This window comes from Astatotilapia calliptera, chromosome 17 (assembly GCF_964374335.1).
Source record: "Astatotilapia calliptera chromosome 17, fAstCal68.1, whole genome shotgun sequence".
NCBI classification, from domain to species: domain Eukaryota; kingdom Metazoa; phylum Chordata; class Actinopteri; order Cichliformes; family Cichlidae; genus Astatotilapia; species Astatotilapia calliptera.
Genome location: NC_137438.1, coordinates 35,269,988 through 35,290,412, shown reverse-complemented (window position 1 = coordinate 35,290,412; position 20,425 = coordinate 35,269,988). Strand labels below are relative to the sequence as shown.

The 20,425-nt window shown below is 38.7% G+C and overlaps 2 protein-coding genes across 2 annotated transcripts in view; one reads left to right on the top strand and one right to left on the bottom strand.

The window, feature by feature from the left end:
• LOC113009142 (uncharacterized) overlaps positions 1 to 20,425 on the top strand; it is a 303,928-nt gene that overhangs the window by 155,167 nt on the left and 128,336 nt on the right. The gene's annotated exons all lie outside the window — the stretch shown is intronic.
• Positions 1,852 to 14,158, bottom strand: il17rel (interleukin 17 receptor E-like). Its single transcript, XM_026148151.2, has 18 exons — positions 13,949 to 14,158; positions 12,609 to 12,636; positions 10,868 to 11,017; positions 9,014 to 9,120; positions 8,133 to 8,247; positions 7,757 to 7,801; positions 7,210 to 7,349; positions 6,732 to 6,803; positions 6,583 to 6,637; positions 6,304 to 6,467; positions 5,595 to 5,639; positions 4,471 to 4,528; positions 4,141 to 4,286; positions 3,513 to 3,572; positions 3,366 to 3,423; positions 2,801 to 2,908; positions 2,340 to 2,396; positions 1,852 to 2,243 (listed from the first exon to the last, which is right to left on the bottom strand). The coding sequence occupies exons 1-18, from the start codon at positions 14,048 to 14,050 to the stop codon at positions 2,122 to 2,124; spliced, it is 1,632 nt and encodes a 543-aa protein (XP_026003936.2). The 5' UTR covers positions 14,051 to 14,158; the 3' UTR covers positions 1,852 to 2,121.

The window sequence follows — 20,425 nt, the reverse complement described above, 5'->3', positions numbered from 1 at the left end:
GCCTACGCATGAACAACAACAAAGGACTAATTTTAAATTGGATCCTTTGAGTATTTTGTTACTAGCATCCTGTTACAAAACCATATCACCTGTTTCCATTCACTTAGTTGAATCTTCAATGGAAAAAAGCCAACCATAACAGGTTTGACAGGTTAAAATAAAATTTTTCCAAACAGCGATTTTCCTATTAGTTGAAAACTTGGCATATCTCAGCATTATTTGTCCTTAAAAATGCTGAGGAAAATGGACAGAAGAAAGTAATGTCCTTAAGAACATAATAGTATCATTAAGCTCATGCTTAACTCCTAATGACTCCAGTTTCACTTAAATATATACAAAGCCAGTGTTTTGGGTGTATGAGAGGCCATTAGCATTTTCTGGCTGTTCTTCAACAGGAATCTGATGGGAGACGAACATGCCAGACAAGCTGACACTGGCTCTGATTTCTGCGCTGAGAGTGAAAGCGTATGGAAACAAAGTTAGCATTAGCCGGTAAAAAAGCCTTGGCATTATTTTAGGGTATTTACTAGCCAATTTTGTTGCAATTTAGTGTCATAAATAAAATTGAATTGAACTGATTATTATATAACAGATATGTTTCCTTTTGCTTATCTTAGCCAATATATATAATGTGGAAGAGTTAGGGCACAGTGTGAAAACATTTCCTCTTCTTTAGCACATTATCAAATAAAGCCCTAGAGAGGAAGCATTAGCTCCTATAATGTCCAGTTTAGCAAAACAGGCAGGTTGAATAGGTGAAAAAGTTGCGGCACTCACCAGACAACCACAATACAAACATATGACTTTATATAATGTGATCGATTACCGGAGATTAAATAAACAACGGTAACAGTAACATTGACCCATATACACTGATGAGGAACATTTATCTATAGAATAAGTTCTGTTACCTTTGATACTTTATGTTCAGGCTGCCATAGCATGTAAAAGAATAAAAGTGCAGAGTCACAGTGGTATTTTTTAATCTATTTGGTTGGGAGTGAGAGGATGTCTATACTTGCCTTTCTGCAACATGCTATCTAGATATGAAAAATAATGAGCGCATGTCGTTAAAATGTCAGAAACAGTGCTTTTCCATTACCATGTAGAAACATCACTCGGCCTTTTTGTTTATTTGTGTTTTTAACCACAGCCAAGATTCATTGATGTGGAAATATTAATTACCTTACTTACAATTCAAGATGACATGGTGCAACAGCCTGCATGTTTTGACAGACTGAAAAAGTACCTGGAGCTAAAAATGTAATTGATGAACCAGTTTTTGGCTGTAGAGCAACAAAATGTGGGCTGCCATAAAAAGTGATGCATTTCAAAAGTTGCATTGGTGTTTTATCTATGGTTTTTATATACATGGCAATTATAGTACATCTAATAAGAAAGTAATTGACATGCTCATCATCAGGTAATGTGTTGATGATTTGTGTTTTTACTCCAAGTGAATCAAAATATATTTTCTAGGTGAATGGAAATTTTCCTCGCTGAAGGAAGTTGGATTAAAGTTAAAAGGAAACACAGCTATCAGCAGCTCTGGCTCATGTGAGCAGGTGCACAAGCAGTGACATGGAAACTTTCACTGAAAACTGGGAAACAGCTGCTGAACATAAAGAGCAAAGTGTTTATAAAACTGTAAGGACATAAATAGATATGGAGCAGCAAAATAAAGTATAAGGCTTGTAAGCTTTTGGTGTTGAGGTGAAGTCGGTGTTAATGACTGCAAGTGTTTTAATGCAAATGTATTGCGATTATATTAGATTTGACGAAAACAATGTTGTGAAAAAATAGGGTTAAATGATATAATAATGGTGCATTTAAACAATAATTAAAACAGCATTTTGTATTTTGCCTTTTTTATTGAAAATAAACATTTTGAAACAAAAACCTTTGTAGCTGCAAGATTAAATGAAATTTTACCTTTAAAACAACTTTCTCCCAAACAAACACAACCACACAAAATACATTAGCCAGTAACTAGAACAAGCATACAAACCAGCACCTCTGCAGAAAGCTACATACCGTTTGAAATGTCAGTGCCTACAATATATACTGAATTCAACAGAGAACTTAGTTGCTTTTGTAACATCTTTATGCCTCACACTTTGGTCATTCAGAGAGTAAGTTGGCCTTCTCGTTGTTTCCGCACTGCGGTGAATCAGGTATGAAGACCCCACCGTGGACAACCGGCTGAGTTTGTAACACAGACACCAGACAGGTGGGAGGGGGATCTGCAACAAAACAGGAAATATGCTAAGATATGCGCACGGGTAAAAGAAAAGAAAATCTGTATCGTATGGGTTAAGCAAATGAAGTCATAATCGTACCTATTTGCTTTTCACCGTTACGGACTCCGGTTATTTTCTGCTTCCTTCTCCGATGCACTACAATAGAAGACGGGGGAAATGTGATGAGGAAGCAAATCAATAAAATGACAAACTCCGTGGCTGCTTTTCATTCAAATGTCGGCCGATTGCAATTGGGTGCTACTGTCTATCCATCCATAAAGAGAGGAAGGCAAATTTGAATAATCAAACATCTAAGATGGAAAGGAAAAGCTAGAAATGAGTGTTAACATTAGGACATTATTAACCAGCCTAGTTTACTGAGGCAAACTCAGCATTTACTCCCTTGCAAAGAGTCAAACACGAAGCCTGCATATACCAGAGCACGCTGCAAAATCTTTGAGTTTGATGGGCAGGGACTGGAAAAGGGCCTACATCACAGTATGTCCCCAAATAAAATAAAATGGTAGCCTGACACCTAGCCAAATAACTTTTCAACCTACCTGTTAATAGGACATGAAGCACCAGAGTGACACATATTACTCCAAAGAGGCAAACACCAGTCAGCACAAATACCCAGGTCAAGTCTGAACGAAGAGGTGATGAGTCACCTGCAAAGAAAATTTACAGTTTGTTAGATGATCCATTTGGTTTGCATCTTGCTCTCTGCACTTTCTCAAATGACTGAATCCCCAATTATATGTAAAGGAAAAACTGGTACTTCTTATTTTCCACAGAACCTTTCATCTTGAACATAATAGTATCATTAAGCATTGCACGCACAACAAAGCATCCTTTTATTTTTCAAAATGATGCCAAGACACCAAACTTCAGATGCACATGCATTTGCAATTATACCACCTCAGAATTCCCATGGCAATAAACGCAAGCTGTGTTACTGTACTGGAAACTATTTACATTTCAAAACTGGTGCATCGCCTAAGGTTTACAAAATTTTATGAGAAAAATAGTAAAGGAAAAGTTTGGTTAGACTACACAGGACTGAAGCAGAAATGAAGAGCAGAACGTATTTTAATGGGAAGCAGCTCTAGCAGAAATCATACTTACTGCACAGCTTCAGACAGTGGATGGCTGTGGCAGCATACTCCACATCAAGCCTTTTTACCTGTGCAAATAAAAAGGATATATTAAAGCAACAGTCTTTTTTTAAATAGGAAGTGCAAAGAAGTCAAAGGATCTACTACACAAACATACCTGAAGACATGAGTTGCAGGACGCCCCTTTCAGATTTAAATCAACAGCTTTTTGTTTCTCCTGAGAAAAAAGACAAAAGATATGAAATTTTTCCTGCAGGCGATATGGAAGTTGTCATGGTTTCTGTTTTTTCCTGTTTCTTTGATGTGATAATAACCATGATGCGTTCAGGAGAAAGATATCTTGTTGCACACTAGGTCTTGCTAATCTGTTGACAGATCCCTTTTGATTGCTGGAAAGCGTATTGTAAAAGATGTAATTACTACCTTTTTTGTTCTGTTGATAGCAAATAACTTTTAAAAGTCACGACACCTTCAAGAAAATGTGAAGTTTCCTAGCAACGAAAAAGGCAACATGCAATAAACAGGGATCATGTACGACAAAAAGTTGGAACACAATCTGTGTAAGCGTGCTGTGGCAGGCTGCTTCAAAAAAAAACTGCACACATAGGATGTTTTAGGGCAAAAGTTTATTGTATGCAGGGAGCGAACAGACATTTGTTCTGCCACTCTTACTTAGACTCATCAGATCTAATGATGAGCTAGAACTCTGTCGAAGAAATCTGCAACAAGATATTTTTCTATTTTTCTAAAAAGTGCCGTCTGCGCTGGGAATGTGTTGCACCTACCACCTGCACGTTGTGTGTTTCAATGGTCTGACACTCAGGGGATCCCTCGGACTTCACGCACAACTCCACAGAAAAGTTTGCAGAGATCTGTGACAGCATCTTCACTTCTTCACGCCCCTCTGTTCTTGTTGTAACCAACTCCCATGCTGAATTTTTAAAGATATCATCATACAGCACCACCATGCATAAAGATTATTATCATCATTACAGACATCCATTATAGAACATGTGAACACAGTAGGGTCAATACATTGCCATAGACCATCAGAGCATCGCAAAAAATACTCATGATGTAATTAGCAAAAATTTGAAGAAAATAATAAGTCACACCTTGGAGTCTCCCATCAGCAAAGGGGCACCTGGTCCAGGACTGAGAGCCTGCAGTAAACTGATGAAGACAGAATAACATTTTTGAGCATTCTTCATCGAGCTGTTGTATCAAACACATTACTCTTAGTTTTAAGAGCGCTTACTAAAATCATTGTTGCACACCCATAGAAAATAGTTCAACAGTCTAATAATGATACTTCTGCTTTGCGTTTAGGACTCAACTCTCACTTCTGAAATGCAGATTTGATCACAACTTCCTGTTATTGGCTCAATAACAGGAAGCTGATATAATAATAACAAGAACTCTAGTATTAAATAAATACATGTTGTTTATTACTGAGTTAGTGCAAATGCAAAAACTTGCATGTGTAAGAATTGCAACCCAGCAGCATTGCTTCTTGTAGGCAGTTTCCTGCTTTTGTAATGAAGGGTATGGATAATTAGAGCCTCCTTGTCTGAGTGTTTGTGACCTGGATTGTCGCTAGCTTTCTGAGCCGGAGAATGTCAGTGGGCATATTGGTTTTGTTTTTTAAAAATGATAGCAAAAATGACAAACTCATGGCATCAGAAGAGTAAACGATGATATCATAGTATCATGGCTTTTTAAGCCTATTTGGTTGTTAGTTCTATACGTGCAGTCTTTAACTACCAGGGACCATCAGAATATACGTTAGTTTAGGTAATGGCTCAAAATAACTACGCATTTCAAGATGACTTCCAAGTGACAAGAAAGAACTTGATAAAATCCTGATAAAATTAAAACATAACATGGCACATAGCATGCTATTAGGATAGCCATAGAGTTTTTCCATAATGAGTCAGCTAGCTTAATAAGCCAACTTACAGCAGTAATGTCACACACTGACCAAGAAATTAAATATATCTTCTCAATCTTAGCATTTTTAAAGATGTCACACTATACCAAGATGATCTCAGTCATCTGAACTGTCAGGTCAGTTCTGATATTTGCGTTGCATTATGCTAATGTTGTGCAAAGGTCATTTTGTAATCAAATACAGAAAGCAAAAAAAAACGGTTTTGTTTGTTTCACTGTTGCTAGCGTATCAAGTTGACATGCCCTAGTGAAATTTGTGGAATGAAAAGAGCGAAAGAAAGATTGTTACCTTGACGCACAGTCGATCATGGGGATCCACCTTAGAGAATGCTATCTGAAAAAGCAATAAAGAAGTATTTGTGAATGAATCACAAGTTCTTATAAATAAAGAATTGCAGTTACACAAGTGATGACCTAAATCATTAGCCTGGGTGACTCATATTGTGTTTAGATTCAAAGAGCTATATTTGTCTTTCAAGTGAAGCATCTGCCTAAGTCTTCCCAAGTATCCCTTCAGCCTAAATGTCTTGTGTCAAAATAAGGACTCCTTTAGGGTTTCCCTTCATTCTCCCGATATACTTTATATGTAGGTCTGGCTTGACTTATATAAACAAGAAACACAGCTCAACATTTATGTTGTACTTTTATGTACTTTTATGTGATCGTTTGAGGCTTCCACCTTTTAAAGAGGTTACAACTGCAACTACAAGCTACATCTGAAATCAGATCAGTCATGATTTTCCACTTCAAGCTGACGTGTCCGCATTTTTTCTGCATTTTCTGTGACTCATCTCTCAGATACAACCAGGCACATGACTTTCAGGTTGTTCAAACCTCTGTCAAGCCTCTTCGTAAACTGAGTGAGAGTTCTGGCTTGTATGTGTGTGCTCATGTGCAATGTTGCCTAACAAGGGCTTCGGCTTAATTACACTTAAGCGATTTGTAAGGATAACCAAGCTTAAGAAAGCTCCCTTTATAAATATCCAAAAGGTGTGTACCTTTTCTCTGGTAACATTCTGGGAGGAATGTGGCAAATCCACACAGATGCCATCATCTCTCATCTGACACAATGCAGCCGTAGCTGTAATTGGGCAAGCAGGCTCCCATAACAGAGTCTCCTCCAGTGGATCAAAGGTGATTCCAAACCACAGTTCCTCAACACCTGCAGGCGAATGAAGTCATAGGATTTTGGATGGTTATGATACATTGTCAGCTTTCAAATGCTACAGCACACGCTGGCAATTTTGTCATCTGTTTGAATGAACAATGGGACTCACGGTCTTTGAACGGGCAGACCTGGACTCTTGGGGCGTCCATCACCGCTGACCAGCCCTGTGATGAATTTATCAGTGATTATTGAAGGTCTTTTGTGGAATTTATGGCAGAAACTCAAACCGTGATTAAAGACCGGGAGTCATAGCATTACCTCAATGCAGAGGCAAGGCAAAGGTCGAGAGTATGGGAAGGTGGCACTCTTTATGGGTTGCTCCTTCTTTATCTAGAAAATGAGAACAGCCTTTGATTATTTGTGGAATGACTGTCTGGGTGGCAGTTAATGATGGTTCTTGTGTTCACTGTGCACATTTTGACTTTTGATCCTTACTGTTTCAGTTGCCCCTTTGTTCAGGGAATACTGCGCTGTCCTGATTGTTAGTTATATGATCGTTAAGCAGTTTATTGAGTGAGTACATTTAAATTTAGAATCACACAGGGAATAACCCAATGACTCACTTGAGGAGGAAAGTCCACAAGTGTGGCTTAGACCTGTTACGCTTTTCTTGAACTGTCACATAATGGAACATTACCCCATCTCTCACAGATCTCACTTTATATATATTCATATTATTGAAGAACACAAATAATTGCACTGATTCCATTCATATTTATTCCAATAAGAGTCTCACCAGCATATAAGCCCCTGTGCCAGAGCAGATGAAATCCTTTCGGCAGAGTCGGAGGTGATAGTTGTGATCGTTGAGCATGTCTGAAACATTTACGCTCAGCTCCTTCTTGTCTGGGTTTACTTTGTACGACAGTCTGCCAGCTGAAAGAGACGTGAAACAGTCCGACAATTAAAACAAAAAGGTCCAGTTGAATAATTCAGTTACATTTTATTTATATAGATATTACATATATATTTATATACATATCACAACAGCATTCACCTCAAGATGCTTTGTAATGTAAGGTAAAGACTCTACAATAACACAGAGAAAACCCCAACAATCAAACAACTCTCTATGAGGCAACAGCAGGAAGGAAAATCTCCCTTTTAACAGGAAGAAATCTCCAGAAGAACTAGGCTCAGAGAAGGGCAACCGGTTTGGGGTGAGGAGAAGAGGACAAGCCCTAAAAATGCATATATACTGCATATTTGATATTTTATTTCACTCCACTGCATTAACTAAAACATGTAAGGAGAAAGCAGATCCCGAGCATATTTACACTTACTGATGCACTCCGGAACATGTCTTCTAAAATCTTCATGACTGCATCCTGTTGAGAAAAGTGAAGCACTTAAAAAAGAAACAACTCATGCGTAAATAAATTCCTGTCATTCACGTGTCATCACGCATGTGGGAGTAGTTTTTACACAGTACTCACTTAAGATGTTTACACTCTTTGAATCACTGACATTCATCATTGCAGAGCAGTGGAACACACTATGAGGTTTCCTGTTTGTTTTTTTCTACCAGTTACAAGGAAATACTTGGCAGGGCTGGTTGTGTAACACTGTTTATTAGTTACCCATGGTTACAGTCATATGCCCTTCAGTCTGTGTTTGCATAATTATGCAAACACATGGACAAAGTGCATGTAATCCTACCTGGAGTATGATAGGTGCTGGTCCAGGTCATTCCACAGTAACTTGGGACTGTTGACACTGTTACTTGCACTTGTTGGTTTGGAGAAACTTCAGTGCAGTTGTTCTCAATTTCAACCTGCAGGAAAGAGGCAGGTAAAAGCACACAAGCTGTCACATGTCTGTTAAACGCTGCGCCGTATAGAAATATGCTGAAATGACCACATCCATTTCAGAAGCAGTTGGAAAGCCAGTTAGCCTGGCCGGACCACTGTTGTGTCTTCCTGAGAGACCTGAAGACGCCAGCTAGACTATGGAAATATTCATAGGCACGGTGATGCTAACCACATTGAACTGTTTATTTCCTCTGTCACTGTTTTCATTTTACAAAATCATCTACAAAGTGGGGTGTGGCTCTAAACGCGAAAAGAGGACACGCCACAAACCCGGCAGCAATCAAAATTTTGGTATGTCGCAAAACATTATCATGCTTGATGATCTTTCTGTTTACAGTTTATGTGACACACCGATTCCACCATCGTGGGCATCAGCTGGGGAAGGCTTTTGAGCTCCGTAACCTTTGTGAAGGTTACGATGGCATATGAGTCAGTTTTCCAGTGACCTTTAAGAGCAAATGGGATCTCCCAGATGTGTGGAAAAAGGTCATGTATTTTTCCTGACCACAAGACGAGAGGAACCGGAAGGACATCGAGAGTTGCCTCATCAGCAAACTCCCCGATTTGCGGGAAGGGAAAGACAAAAGAGGGCAGGAAGGCACTACTGGGTTGGCAACATTTGAGTGCTACACACAGCACATTTAACAGAAAAGCTACTCTAGCATAACACTCTGGATTAATTAATGTCCCACAAACACCCAGCGATGCCAGTTGTGCTAGGGATTTTACCTGCAGTCCAGACATCCTTTCTCTTGATGCCCTTGTGAAGCTAAAGGTTCTGCACCCCGTCATCCTCCCTGCGGTTGTGATACAAAAGGACACGCCGTGGATGGAGTCTGTGGAAACATAAACCAGAATATGTTTTGAAGTTGCTGTAGCAGTAACCAGCACCAGCCAGTTAGCCATTCAAACGGTTTTTAAATGGTTGATTTTGGTGCAGGTTGGCACTGTTTTAGGTGCCATACAGGAAGAAGTTATTTAGGCACTTTTTTTTCTGAGCAAAGGGTTTCCTCAATTCCAAGACGGATAGTCTGGAAATCTACCAGGTTTACTGTATTACGCTGTGCACACGGATGGATGTGTCTGACAATGTGTCTTCCTGTGTAAACCTTATCAGACTGTATGGGTTGTCAGCATTATCAGGAACATGAAGTGTCAATTGGCATGTTTACCATGCAAAAGCAGAAGTTTTTTTCATGGAAGCTCGTAGCATTTTATAAAATGTGACTTCCTTCAGCAAATGCCTTTAAGGTGTGTCATCTGTGATTATCATCTCTAACATCATTAGTTTTCAGGTTGAGTTGACTACACCCTAAGAGTTCCATTTGGCGCTTCCTTGTTAAGGACGTTTTGAATAAGGAGAAAAGAAAACAACTGAATAATGACCTTGGTCAGATGGAGGAAATTAAACAATATCACGTGCCATGTATCTGTTGGCATGAGTGTGTTAGGACAGAGGCATGGGCTCTGTTTAGTTAATGATTGTCCTCCAAAACTAAAAAGTCCTTCTATGTATAACTTAATTAATTACATGCGATAACTTCAGTCACTCAGCACCTCTTTGTCAAAGTTTCCCTTAAGATATACTGATTCACCACACCTATGTCTTCTGTGAAAACAGAAAGAAGATTTTGTGGTTTAACAAACAGTTTGGCTTTATTCTGAAAGCAATTAATTAACAATGCCGAATCCTCCCAATTACTTCCAAGTATCAAAAGAAATTCCGGTGTAGTGTTTTAACAGCAGTCACATCTGAAATGTACAGCCCATACCAGGAAGTAGGCTGCTTTAAGTGAAGAAGACAAAGACACCACACTGAACATGTAGAGATTAGTGTGACATCGGCCGTCCACTGACTCCTCGCAAGACATCAAACAAGCAGGTACGCTAAAAGCATCAAAGCGGTACTGGGATTAGAGTAATGTGATTTCTGGGCATGTTTACATGTGAACTTAGATAAATCACTTTGGAAACCCACTTAAGCTGACTGCCTCTGGCGCCAAAGCATCGTGCTCCAGCGCAGAAAAAGACCACACACAGTGTGCACACACAGGGTGATACACTGAGACAATGAAATGTTATAGTTGAAATGCCAGCATTAGTCACTTGGATTGAAAGTGAGATTATCTTTTGAAAGTAAGAAATCCAGAAAACTGTCTAAAAATAGTACAATAGCATAAGTGGATAACAGGGGCTTTGGGAGGTGGGACATAAAGGAAGAAAAAGTGGGAAAAGCAACCTGGATGGTAAACTGTGCATGGAAAATGATTTGGTGCCAAACTAAACACTGCAACATGGAGCTCAAGTGTAAGTGGATTTTAATACTATAATAGCTGCTTTTAATAAGCGGCTAAACTAAATAATCTAATAGGGTGACACACTGAGTCAGTGGTTCAGTAATTTCGCATTGCTATAAGACTGAGAGAAGTCAAAGACTAGACCCTGTGCCAAAGCAAACCTCTGTTCACCCAAACAGATTTTCATTCATTGCTTGAACTGTAAAAACTGTTGCCATTTTTGAGCACATGCATTTTATACAAACAGATATGGGACCATCTATTTTAAGCCATCACACTTACGCACCAGCGATTTGCACCACTGCTTTGATTCCGAGCCACAGCGAGCACTTCTGCATCCTCTCACACTTCATGACCGTGGAAAGGCTGACGTTGTGGAACACGGTGGAGGTGTTGAGACTCTCGGCGGGGTTCTCGCATGGACGTGGAAATGAATCTGCACAGCAACGGGGACAGAGAAATATTTTTAAAAAAACGAAAAAGTTACACTGTGGGATTTGTGAGGAAAATGAAGGCGTGGATTTTGTGTACCAAATGTGGGTAAAAGGATCTTTGAAGTATGCTGTTACTTACTTATAGAGAGCCAGTGTTGGGGAGTAACGGAATACATGTACTGGCGTTACGTATTTAAGATACAAAATATGAGTAACTGTATTCCGTTACAGTTACCGTTTAAAAGGTGGTATTCAGTACGGTTACTTTTTGAAATAAATGGATTACATGGCGTTCTTTTCCTATTTCATATGTTAGACTGTCCCCTCTCTATTTTTGGTAATTCCACGCAGGCGGAAACCCAAACAAGAGACGCATTAAGACGCTCTACTGCCTGTGTCTCAATCTCGCGGCCCGTGACACCCCTACTTGCGGCCCGCATAATGACGTGAAGAACTTTTTTTTTTAAATGTTATTCAAAAAATTATGTAATATGAAAGCAATAGGCAGAGTGTTACAGACATAACCCTAAAGAATGTAGGCTCATGGGCAGGGTAGTCCAGTTGTAAGTAAATAATTAAGACTCGACTGAACACTGTGTTCGTGTTTCAGGAAAACACGAACACAGCCTGAAGCAGCCTGAAGCAGCCTTTCAACGCCTCTCTCTGTCTCTCGCAAAGTTGACCCAGGCAACAAAGTAAAGATAGTTTTCGGCTACGAGCCCGACATGAACCTGATGTATTTGCCAGAGGTCCCTTTACTACGGTTCAGAGCCGCGGACCTGTTTTATATACGCGCGGAATAGTTTACTATACGAGATCGCTGCAAAAACTGCAGCCTGACCTAATGTCCACCCTACTGTTACTCATTTTATATTAAGATTTAAAAATCTGGTCGGTATTGGTATGGCGAGTAACCTTCAGTAATAGTAATAAATCACATTCATGTAGTTGTAAAAAGCTTGTTAATATATTAAGTAATCCAGAGTATTCAGAATACGTTACTGTCATTGAGTATTGTAACGGAATACATTACAAAATACATTTTGGGGCATGTATTCTGTAATCTGTAGTGGAATACATTTAAACGTAACCTTCCCAACACTGTAGAGAACAAACTACAGCAGCGTTCCCACCTTTGCCGTCTGCTATACAAAGCATTTGAATTTCTCTTTAGCATTTTACACTTACACTCAGTATTTTGTGCAGAGATTACAGATAGCAGAAGTGCACTGCTTCTCAAGCTTATCGGGATTTTATCAGGTCTTATTTAGCATGTGAGGGAGGAAAAAATCTTTTTAATGCTATGGGTGGGGTTCATTTAAAGATCTTTGAATGTGGTTACTGTTTCTCACTTTAGTTCAGAGGCATGGTCTTTGTGTTGTTTTACAGACCTTTTGAACCCAGCCTTGAATTCTATGTTAAATGCTGAATGCAGTTGCTTTGGCAACATTGCAGTAAAATATAAAGGCAACAAATGCAGGCGTTATCAGTTTTTCCTGTTCGTCGGCTAATATTAGCTGAGTTATTGTGCAAGTAAACACCCAATGGGGATGCATGACTGCTGGTGTAAAGTGGCAACAAGTCTATACTCACAGCCTCCTTTGGTCTTGCAGTGAAGTCCCTGCAAAAAGAAAGAAAAGGAGAAAACACAGAGTGATTCATGGCAGGCTCTTTTCTGTGAATTCTGTGTAGGAGTTTCATCAATAAAGTTACTCTTAACAGAACAAAGGTAGCAGCTCTGCAGGACAGGGGATTCCCAGACAACAATGAGTTTTTACATCCTCATTGCTCCTTTCAGGTAAGACTCTGCCTGTGTGTGTGTGTGTGTGTGTGTGTGTGTGCGTGCGTGCGTGCGTGCGTGTGTGTGTTTAACCCCACAGCTGGAGCACTGTAACACAGTTGTCTTTGGTTAATATAAATAGTAATAATAATAATAATAATAATAATAATAATAATAATAATAATAATAATGAAGGAATGTGATTCACTGTGGTCTTGAAGGAATGCATCCTCGTTCACCAGTCAAGTATATGAAACATATTTCATAAATCCTTGTGCCAGAATAAACAGTGCCTTCATTTTTATGTTGTGGGGAATGTGATTTGTAACCATCAATAGTTCCAAGAATTTTTTGTTGGATTGTTTTTTTAAGAAATGAAATCTTTTAATTCCATTGATCTACCACCCGTGAGATACCTCACAGAACCTGATGATGTTTTGACTGTAAACACATCTCGAATTCATCTTTCAGAATTTTAACCGACTGTCACCAATTGTTTTCTTGCTACAGCGAGGTGCTGAGTTACACTATTAAGCGCTTACACATGTAGAAACCTGCAAATGATAAAGAGCTTTATCTTAACTGTACGCATGCAAGACAAGGGAGGAGAAAGAAGGAAAATGAAGCTTGTAAAGTTCAGGTCGCTGAAAAAGAGTAAACATGTTGTGTTGACTATTCACCCTCCACCCAGATACATTTGCAGTTGTTTCCTCCTTGGGCTCCAGTAAATGATTAGATATATTTACCAAAGCATGTATCACTACCTCCTTTAACAAAAGCTCAGCAGAAGAGGCTTTGCAGGATGTAGCTTTGTAAAACTGTCTCCCAGTAGGTGAATCAGAGTGTCATTAACTGGCTGTCATGTGTTTTCATTCTATGTGAACTGAAGAGCCTTTGAGATTAGAATTGGATCATCACAAATCTGATTTAAGTTTGATCACAGCCCCAGTAATGACCACAGCTGTAAAAGTACAGGACTCATTATAAACATCTGTATATTTCTGTTATTTTCACTCACTAAAAACAGCCAAATTGGCATATTAAGAAGTATTATTACACAAGTTCATCAGCAGCAGTGACTAATATCAGAAGTTAATATAGAACACAATAATATAAGCTGATAATGTGATTTTATCCTTGTTGATTCTTTTACCTGAGAGCACCTCATACATTTCTCCAGTCCTGGGCTTTCTCCTCCAGCTCCAGTCAGACACAAGCAGCAGTGGACCAGGAGCAAGCCAACCCACAGGATCATTTTACTGGCCAGGTGTGGACACTTTCTTCTTTCTGCTGTCCCTGTAATCTGTGCCTCTTCTTGTACTCTCTAATCTTTTCCCCTTTTTTTTCTTTTCCAGGTGGGGCTAAGTGATAAACTCAGATGTGGGCTTGATGTAGCTGAATGTTGAGGTTCTCTGGTTTGATGTGTCCTGGAAGTGATGATATCCAACATGTAGCGCGAACTAAAGGGCTCCAGCTGTTTTGTGTGGGAGGCGGGGCTCTCTGAATGAGAGTCAGTAGTGGTTTTCCTTTTCAGCAGCACTTTCCAAGATGTGATTTTTTTTTGAAACAGTCCATGTCCTCACTGTACAAAACTTCTTTGGGACCTTTCTACTTACCTGTCACACTATAGTGAGCTGGAATTATGTGGAAATGGTACTGAAACCCAGTCACCAATCCTCTCACCCACACGCCAAAGTCCACATGCTGTGACAGGATTTACTGGAAAGGTGCAAAATTTCACATCCCTTTTTTTTTTTTGCATAATTTCTTCAATTCCTATTGTGTATTTCTGAAAAAAGAAGTTTCTAGAGGAAACCCCTTTACTGTGGTTGCAGCAGTCCCCTTTTACTGACTGGGTATTAATATTAGAAAAGGTAAAGCAGCTTGAGGACTATGGGAAGAGCTTGTTCTTAACATCTGACTGACCTCTTAAATACTTTCACTATATTTATGCTTTGTAATAATAACTCCTCATATTTCACTCCTGAGTGCGTAAAATAGGCTTCCTCTTGGGTCAGCGTTGCTTTCCCTTATTTGGGCACAGTTCTCAGAATAAAAATGAACTTGGAAGCTCCACTCACGTACACTGCCATTTTTATCTTAGTCATTTATTTATCTTCCAGTTGTCTGAAAGGATGTGCTGGCATATTAAATCATTTACACATTGCACATTATTCTAGTCCTGTGACAAATGGATGTCTGCTTATCTGCTATTGAGTCCTCAAATTAGCTGAATTTCTGTATTGCTGAGGGCAACTACTATGATGTTGTCACTACACGCCTTACCGCAATCACTGTCTTTACATTTTAATTTTGATCATCTGTTAAATTTTATTTATTTATTTTAAGTTTCAAAGTATGAATTACACATGTTTTTGCATAGAATCTATTACGCCTACACACTTTTCAGGCCTCAAAACTCCTATAATGCTCTAACTCGGTGCAGTGAATCAAAAGTGACATGATAGCTTTTTCCCCTGAGGATGTACTCACCTTCTAGTTCTTACAGAGTTTCATAACAACTCAGTTAGATCAGAACATGCATGTTTCACAGAGGAGTCAGAGCTAGAGAATAAAGAAAGAGACTTGTTGAGGCAAACTTCCTGCTAATGTTAATACTGGGAAGGAGAAGAAATTACAGCTTTTCCAGCATATGCACGTTAATTCCTTGTTATCTGATAGCTCTAAGTGCAGTGAATCATAGTCCAGCTAAATATGGGTCAAGACAAGAGTTATACCTAATGTCTGGGAGAACAGCAGATCCTTTCTTTGTATTTTTACTGTAAGGTGTTGTCTTTCTTTTAAGTGCTGTGTTATAAAATAACTTCAAAGATTAAGGTCATCAAAATGTTGACATGGTGAGACAATTAAAGCTGACTATACCTGACTTTTTTCAGTTTTAACTTCTCTGACTTATGACTCAGTGGGCTTAAAAACAAGCACTTTTATGGCACGAAGGCAAGACAACACGCTTTCCCCTTGGGGATAAAAACAATGAGTCCAGTCACACGTGACTCTAATAATAGATTATCAAGTATTGCGTTAAACTGGCCTGAGATGCGTAGGCGATCACCATCCAACACACCAAACTGAATGAAGTCAAATGAAGATAAAAACAAGATTTGCTTGCAAATGGTGTAAAGCGGCTTTAAATGAGGGACAAAACAAAAGACAAAAAGTTAGTTTGCATACATCGTTTGAGCTTCCTCGATGAAAGTGTTGGTACCGTAATGCAAATCTGATGAAAGAAGAATGACAGAGCTGCGTTTAAGATCCATTTATTGGGAAATATGTCTTTACAACTCTCGTCATTGTTTGACAGGAGAGCCATAAAAGACTGAAGTGTTTCCTGACACTGCGAAAAAGCCATTCGGACTTCCATGGCTATCCATAAACTGGCCCATCTACTTTTGAGTAACAGCTCTATCTGCTGGGGTTTGGTGTGTATTACACCTGCAGTACCTCCTGCTGGGCCACGGAGGTACTGCAGGTGAGCCATTACTTACAGTTACATATTTATATACATGTTTGTATTTATTTATATGAAAAGTGAATTAAAACTGGTCATAGGAGGTGCTTAATTTGTGATATGACTCATTACATACTTTTTCCAGCCCTTCCATTTCTACTTTTGTCCTCCACTTTGATGCTTGCAATGTTTGCATAAAGATTTGTTGTTGTTGTTGTTTTAATTTATTAATTGTCTCATTATAGTGGTTCCTCCCTTGAGTTACAGGCCTTTTTGAGTGGTTTTACAAAAAAAAGAAAAGAAAGGGTCAAGTACAAAGACTGAACTGGGAATAAGTGCACTGTTAAAAAAATAAAATCCTAAAAAAACCAGTAATATTCCAGCAGCTGGGGCGCCAAAATAATACTAGAAAATAACTGAAAATAACTTTCTCACAAAAATACGGTTATTTTCAGTAATGACAATACAGTTTGTTGCCCTAATTTTACATGGGATTTTGCCTTTTTCAAGTGCTTTTAAACATTAAATTAGGAACATTTTAATGTGATTAAACAATGAAATTACCTATAAACAAGGTCAATGAATGCGGCAATATGAATAATAATACATAAATGTACAGAAATATACAGTTAACAGTTGGTTTAAATAATAATAATGGATTGCATTTATATAGCGCTTTTTGAGACCCTCAAAGCGCTTTACAATTCCACTATTCATTCACTCTCATATTCACACACTGGTGGAGGCAAGCTACAGTTGTAGCCACAGCTGCACTGGGGCAGACTGATATCTTGCCATCAGCCCCTCTGGCCATCAATGACCGAGACTGTCCGAGCCGGGGATCGAACCAGCAACCTTCTGGTTACAAGAAGAACTGCCAAGTCTTGAGCCACGATCGCCCTAAATATTTGACGTAAAAAAAACAAAAAAAAAAACAACGCTTATAAGAATCATTTTATATATCTTTCTATAGTATTACATTTGAATTTAACAGTTCAATCTTTCAAATAACGGACAAATATTTATGAAATTATGATACATTTGTGAATGTATTTTAAAAATCTAAATATGCATATGTACAAAAAAATATATTTAAAAAACAAGAAAATTATGTTTTATTACATTTACAGTGATTTTATGTTATTTTACATTTGAAATGTGAAATCACAGTCTATTTATGCAAATTCAATGACATTCTAGAAAAACAGTACAAAACTGTAAAATACACAGTACAATACTTTTATATTACAATTTCTTTTTGTGTGGGATAAAAAAGTGGCAAATATCGAAAGAAAAACCTTTGACAGCCTGGAGAGCTGTTACTCAAAATTATTTTTCTTCCTTGAAAGCAAAATATAAAAAATGAGGGGCTTGAGACTTTTGCACAATACCCAAGAGAATATGACAGAGACTGTAAGTAAATAACCAGTAAAAGTCAACTACATAATAGTCTCAGTAGTCTAAAACTCTAAAATATAGGCAATGAGAACACAGGAATGTCCCAGGGAAAGCAGCAGGGTACTCCAAACCAGTCCATCAGACTAACATCAGCTGTATCACTTAAAAAAGAAGAAAAAAAGAAAATGTCGTGAAATATTTAAACACATCAAGTTTATTGACCATTTTGGTTTAGTAACTAACATCTGTGCAGCAGACCTGAGGCTATGGACCTATTTGAAGAAGTGCCAAAAGATAAAAGTAGTAGGCTTGAACATAACTATTTAAGGTAAGATAAGATAAGATACGATAACCATTATTAGTCCCACACGTGGGAAATTTGTTTTGTTACAGCAGAAAGTGGATAGTGCAAAGTTACATAGAAAAATTAGAAAAACACTGGAATAAGATAAAGAATAAGAATAAGATACTGTACACAATACAATAGAATAAAATAAAATACTATATACAATAGATTAAAATAGAATACAAATACTATATACAATTGAGTATAATACAACGATGCCAGAAAAGAGTATTGCACTTAGCGTTATTGCTATTACGCATGTGTGGATGTGTGTGTTTGGTCAGTTGCAGTCTTTGTTGTGGAGTCTGACAGCAGTGGGGAGGAAAGACCTGTGAAATCTCTCCATCCCACATCGTAAGTGCCGCAGCCTGCCACTGAAGGAGCTGCTCAGTGCTGTCAGAGTCTCCTGCATGGGGTTGGACATGTTGTCCAACAGGGATGAAAGCTTAGCCACCATTCTCCTGTCACTCAATACCTCCACTGGGTCCAGAGGGCATCCGAGAACAGAGCTGGCCCTCCGGATCAGCCTTTTCACTCTATTCCTGTCCTCAGCAGAGATGCTGCCCCCCCAGCAGACCGCACTGTAAAAAAATGGCTGAGGCCACCACAGAGTCATAGAAGGTCTTTAGGAGTGGGCCGTTCACTCCAAAAGACCTGAGTCTCTGCAGCAGGTACAGCCTGCTCTGCCCTTTTCTGTAGAGGGCGTCTGAATTATGAGTCCAGTCCTGTTTATTGTTCAGATGAACACCAAGGTACCTGTAGCTGTCCACCAGAGATGGGCAGTAATGCGTTACTGTAATCCGATTACTTTTTTCAAGTAACGAGTAAAGTAAGGGATTACTATTGCAAAAAAGGTAATTAGATTACCGTTACTTTCCCGTAGGAACGCTGCGTTACTGCATTACTAAAACCGGGATTTTTTTGCGAGAATGTCTCATGACAGTGACGTAAGCGATGGATAATATATCGAGTGTGCGGGAGAGAGTATGAGCGTGCAGCGTTTAAAGCGTGGAAGTACTGACCTTACGTTACTCTTAATGGGAAACACAGAGAAACTCGCGGATTCTTCAACTGACCGCGGCACACCTGCACCAGGGTAAACCTCCGCCTACCCTAGTCCTGCTTTACAGGTGAAAATAGAGCAACAGGACCGCTGAGTCTTTGACTTTATTTATTTTCTGCTGTGTTTTACTTATTTGAAAGAGTGAGTGTAAACACAAATATATATATATATATATTTTATGTGCTGGAATGTGCAGAAAATAGGTTTAAATATTAAACAAATTTCTTCCAGTCAGAGAATGTTGCATATAATTAAATTTTTGCTTGATGCATAAAGTTAAAAGATTAAAACTAATAAAACAAGTTTTAAAAAGGGACTTTTCCATTTGATTACATTTTATATGATGAATTATGCAGAAAAAGTAGAATTGGGCTGAAAGATCTATCGCTTTGTCACCTCTTCAGGTTGTAAATCGTGTTTTTAAAAAGTAACTAAGTAATTAATTACTTTTGAAAATAAGTAATCAGTAAAGTAATGGGATTACTATTGGGGGGAAGTAATTAGTTACTAATCATTTTTTTCAAGTAACTTGACCAACACTGCTGTCCACAGTCTCAATGTCCATACCTTGATTGTTTAGTGGTTTATTTCAGTCACATATCCATTTGACATATGTAGATGTGTGTAGACGTACATGCTTGTGTTCAAATAAACTTTTCTTTCATGTACCAAATCCTCACTTCTGGTTCAGCTTTAACTTTTGAACACCATGAACTCAAGCGTGCGGTGACACGATGGTTCATTCGTGGTTTACTCAAATTGCCCTTCAGGCAGCAGCACATCCCACAGCCAATCAAATTTCCACTGTACTTGACAGCTGGTCTACGGTACTTTCCAGGGAATTTATTAATGTTTTGTTCTGTGCCCCAAAAAATTCTAGAGAATATTATTCTTTGTCTGTATGATCTCTGGCAAAGGGCAGTTTTTTCTTGTGTTTTTACAGAACACCAAATGCTTTTTACTGGAATAAGATAAAATAATTGATATTAAAGTATTTTCTTTGCATAAATTTGACAACACTATGGTCTTGACAATACTGGTGTTATTTATCATGTTTCGTGATTATTCAGTCACAGAAAGGTAAAACAGCAACATCAGGATGAAGGAACACAAGAAGCCGGAGTAGTACCAAGGGCTGAGAGAGGAGCTCAAGAAATTGTGGAGGGTGAAGGTAACAGTGGTCCGAGTGATAATCAGAGTGCTCGGTGCAGTGACCCCAAAGCTGGGGTCCAGCTTTAGACACCGGTCAGGAGAGTGCAGTCCTAGGAACAGCAAAGATACTGCCCAAGGCCCTCAAGCTTCCAGACCTCTGGTTCAGGACCTGAGCTTGAAGGATAAAGACAGCCCACAGGGG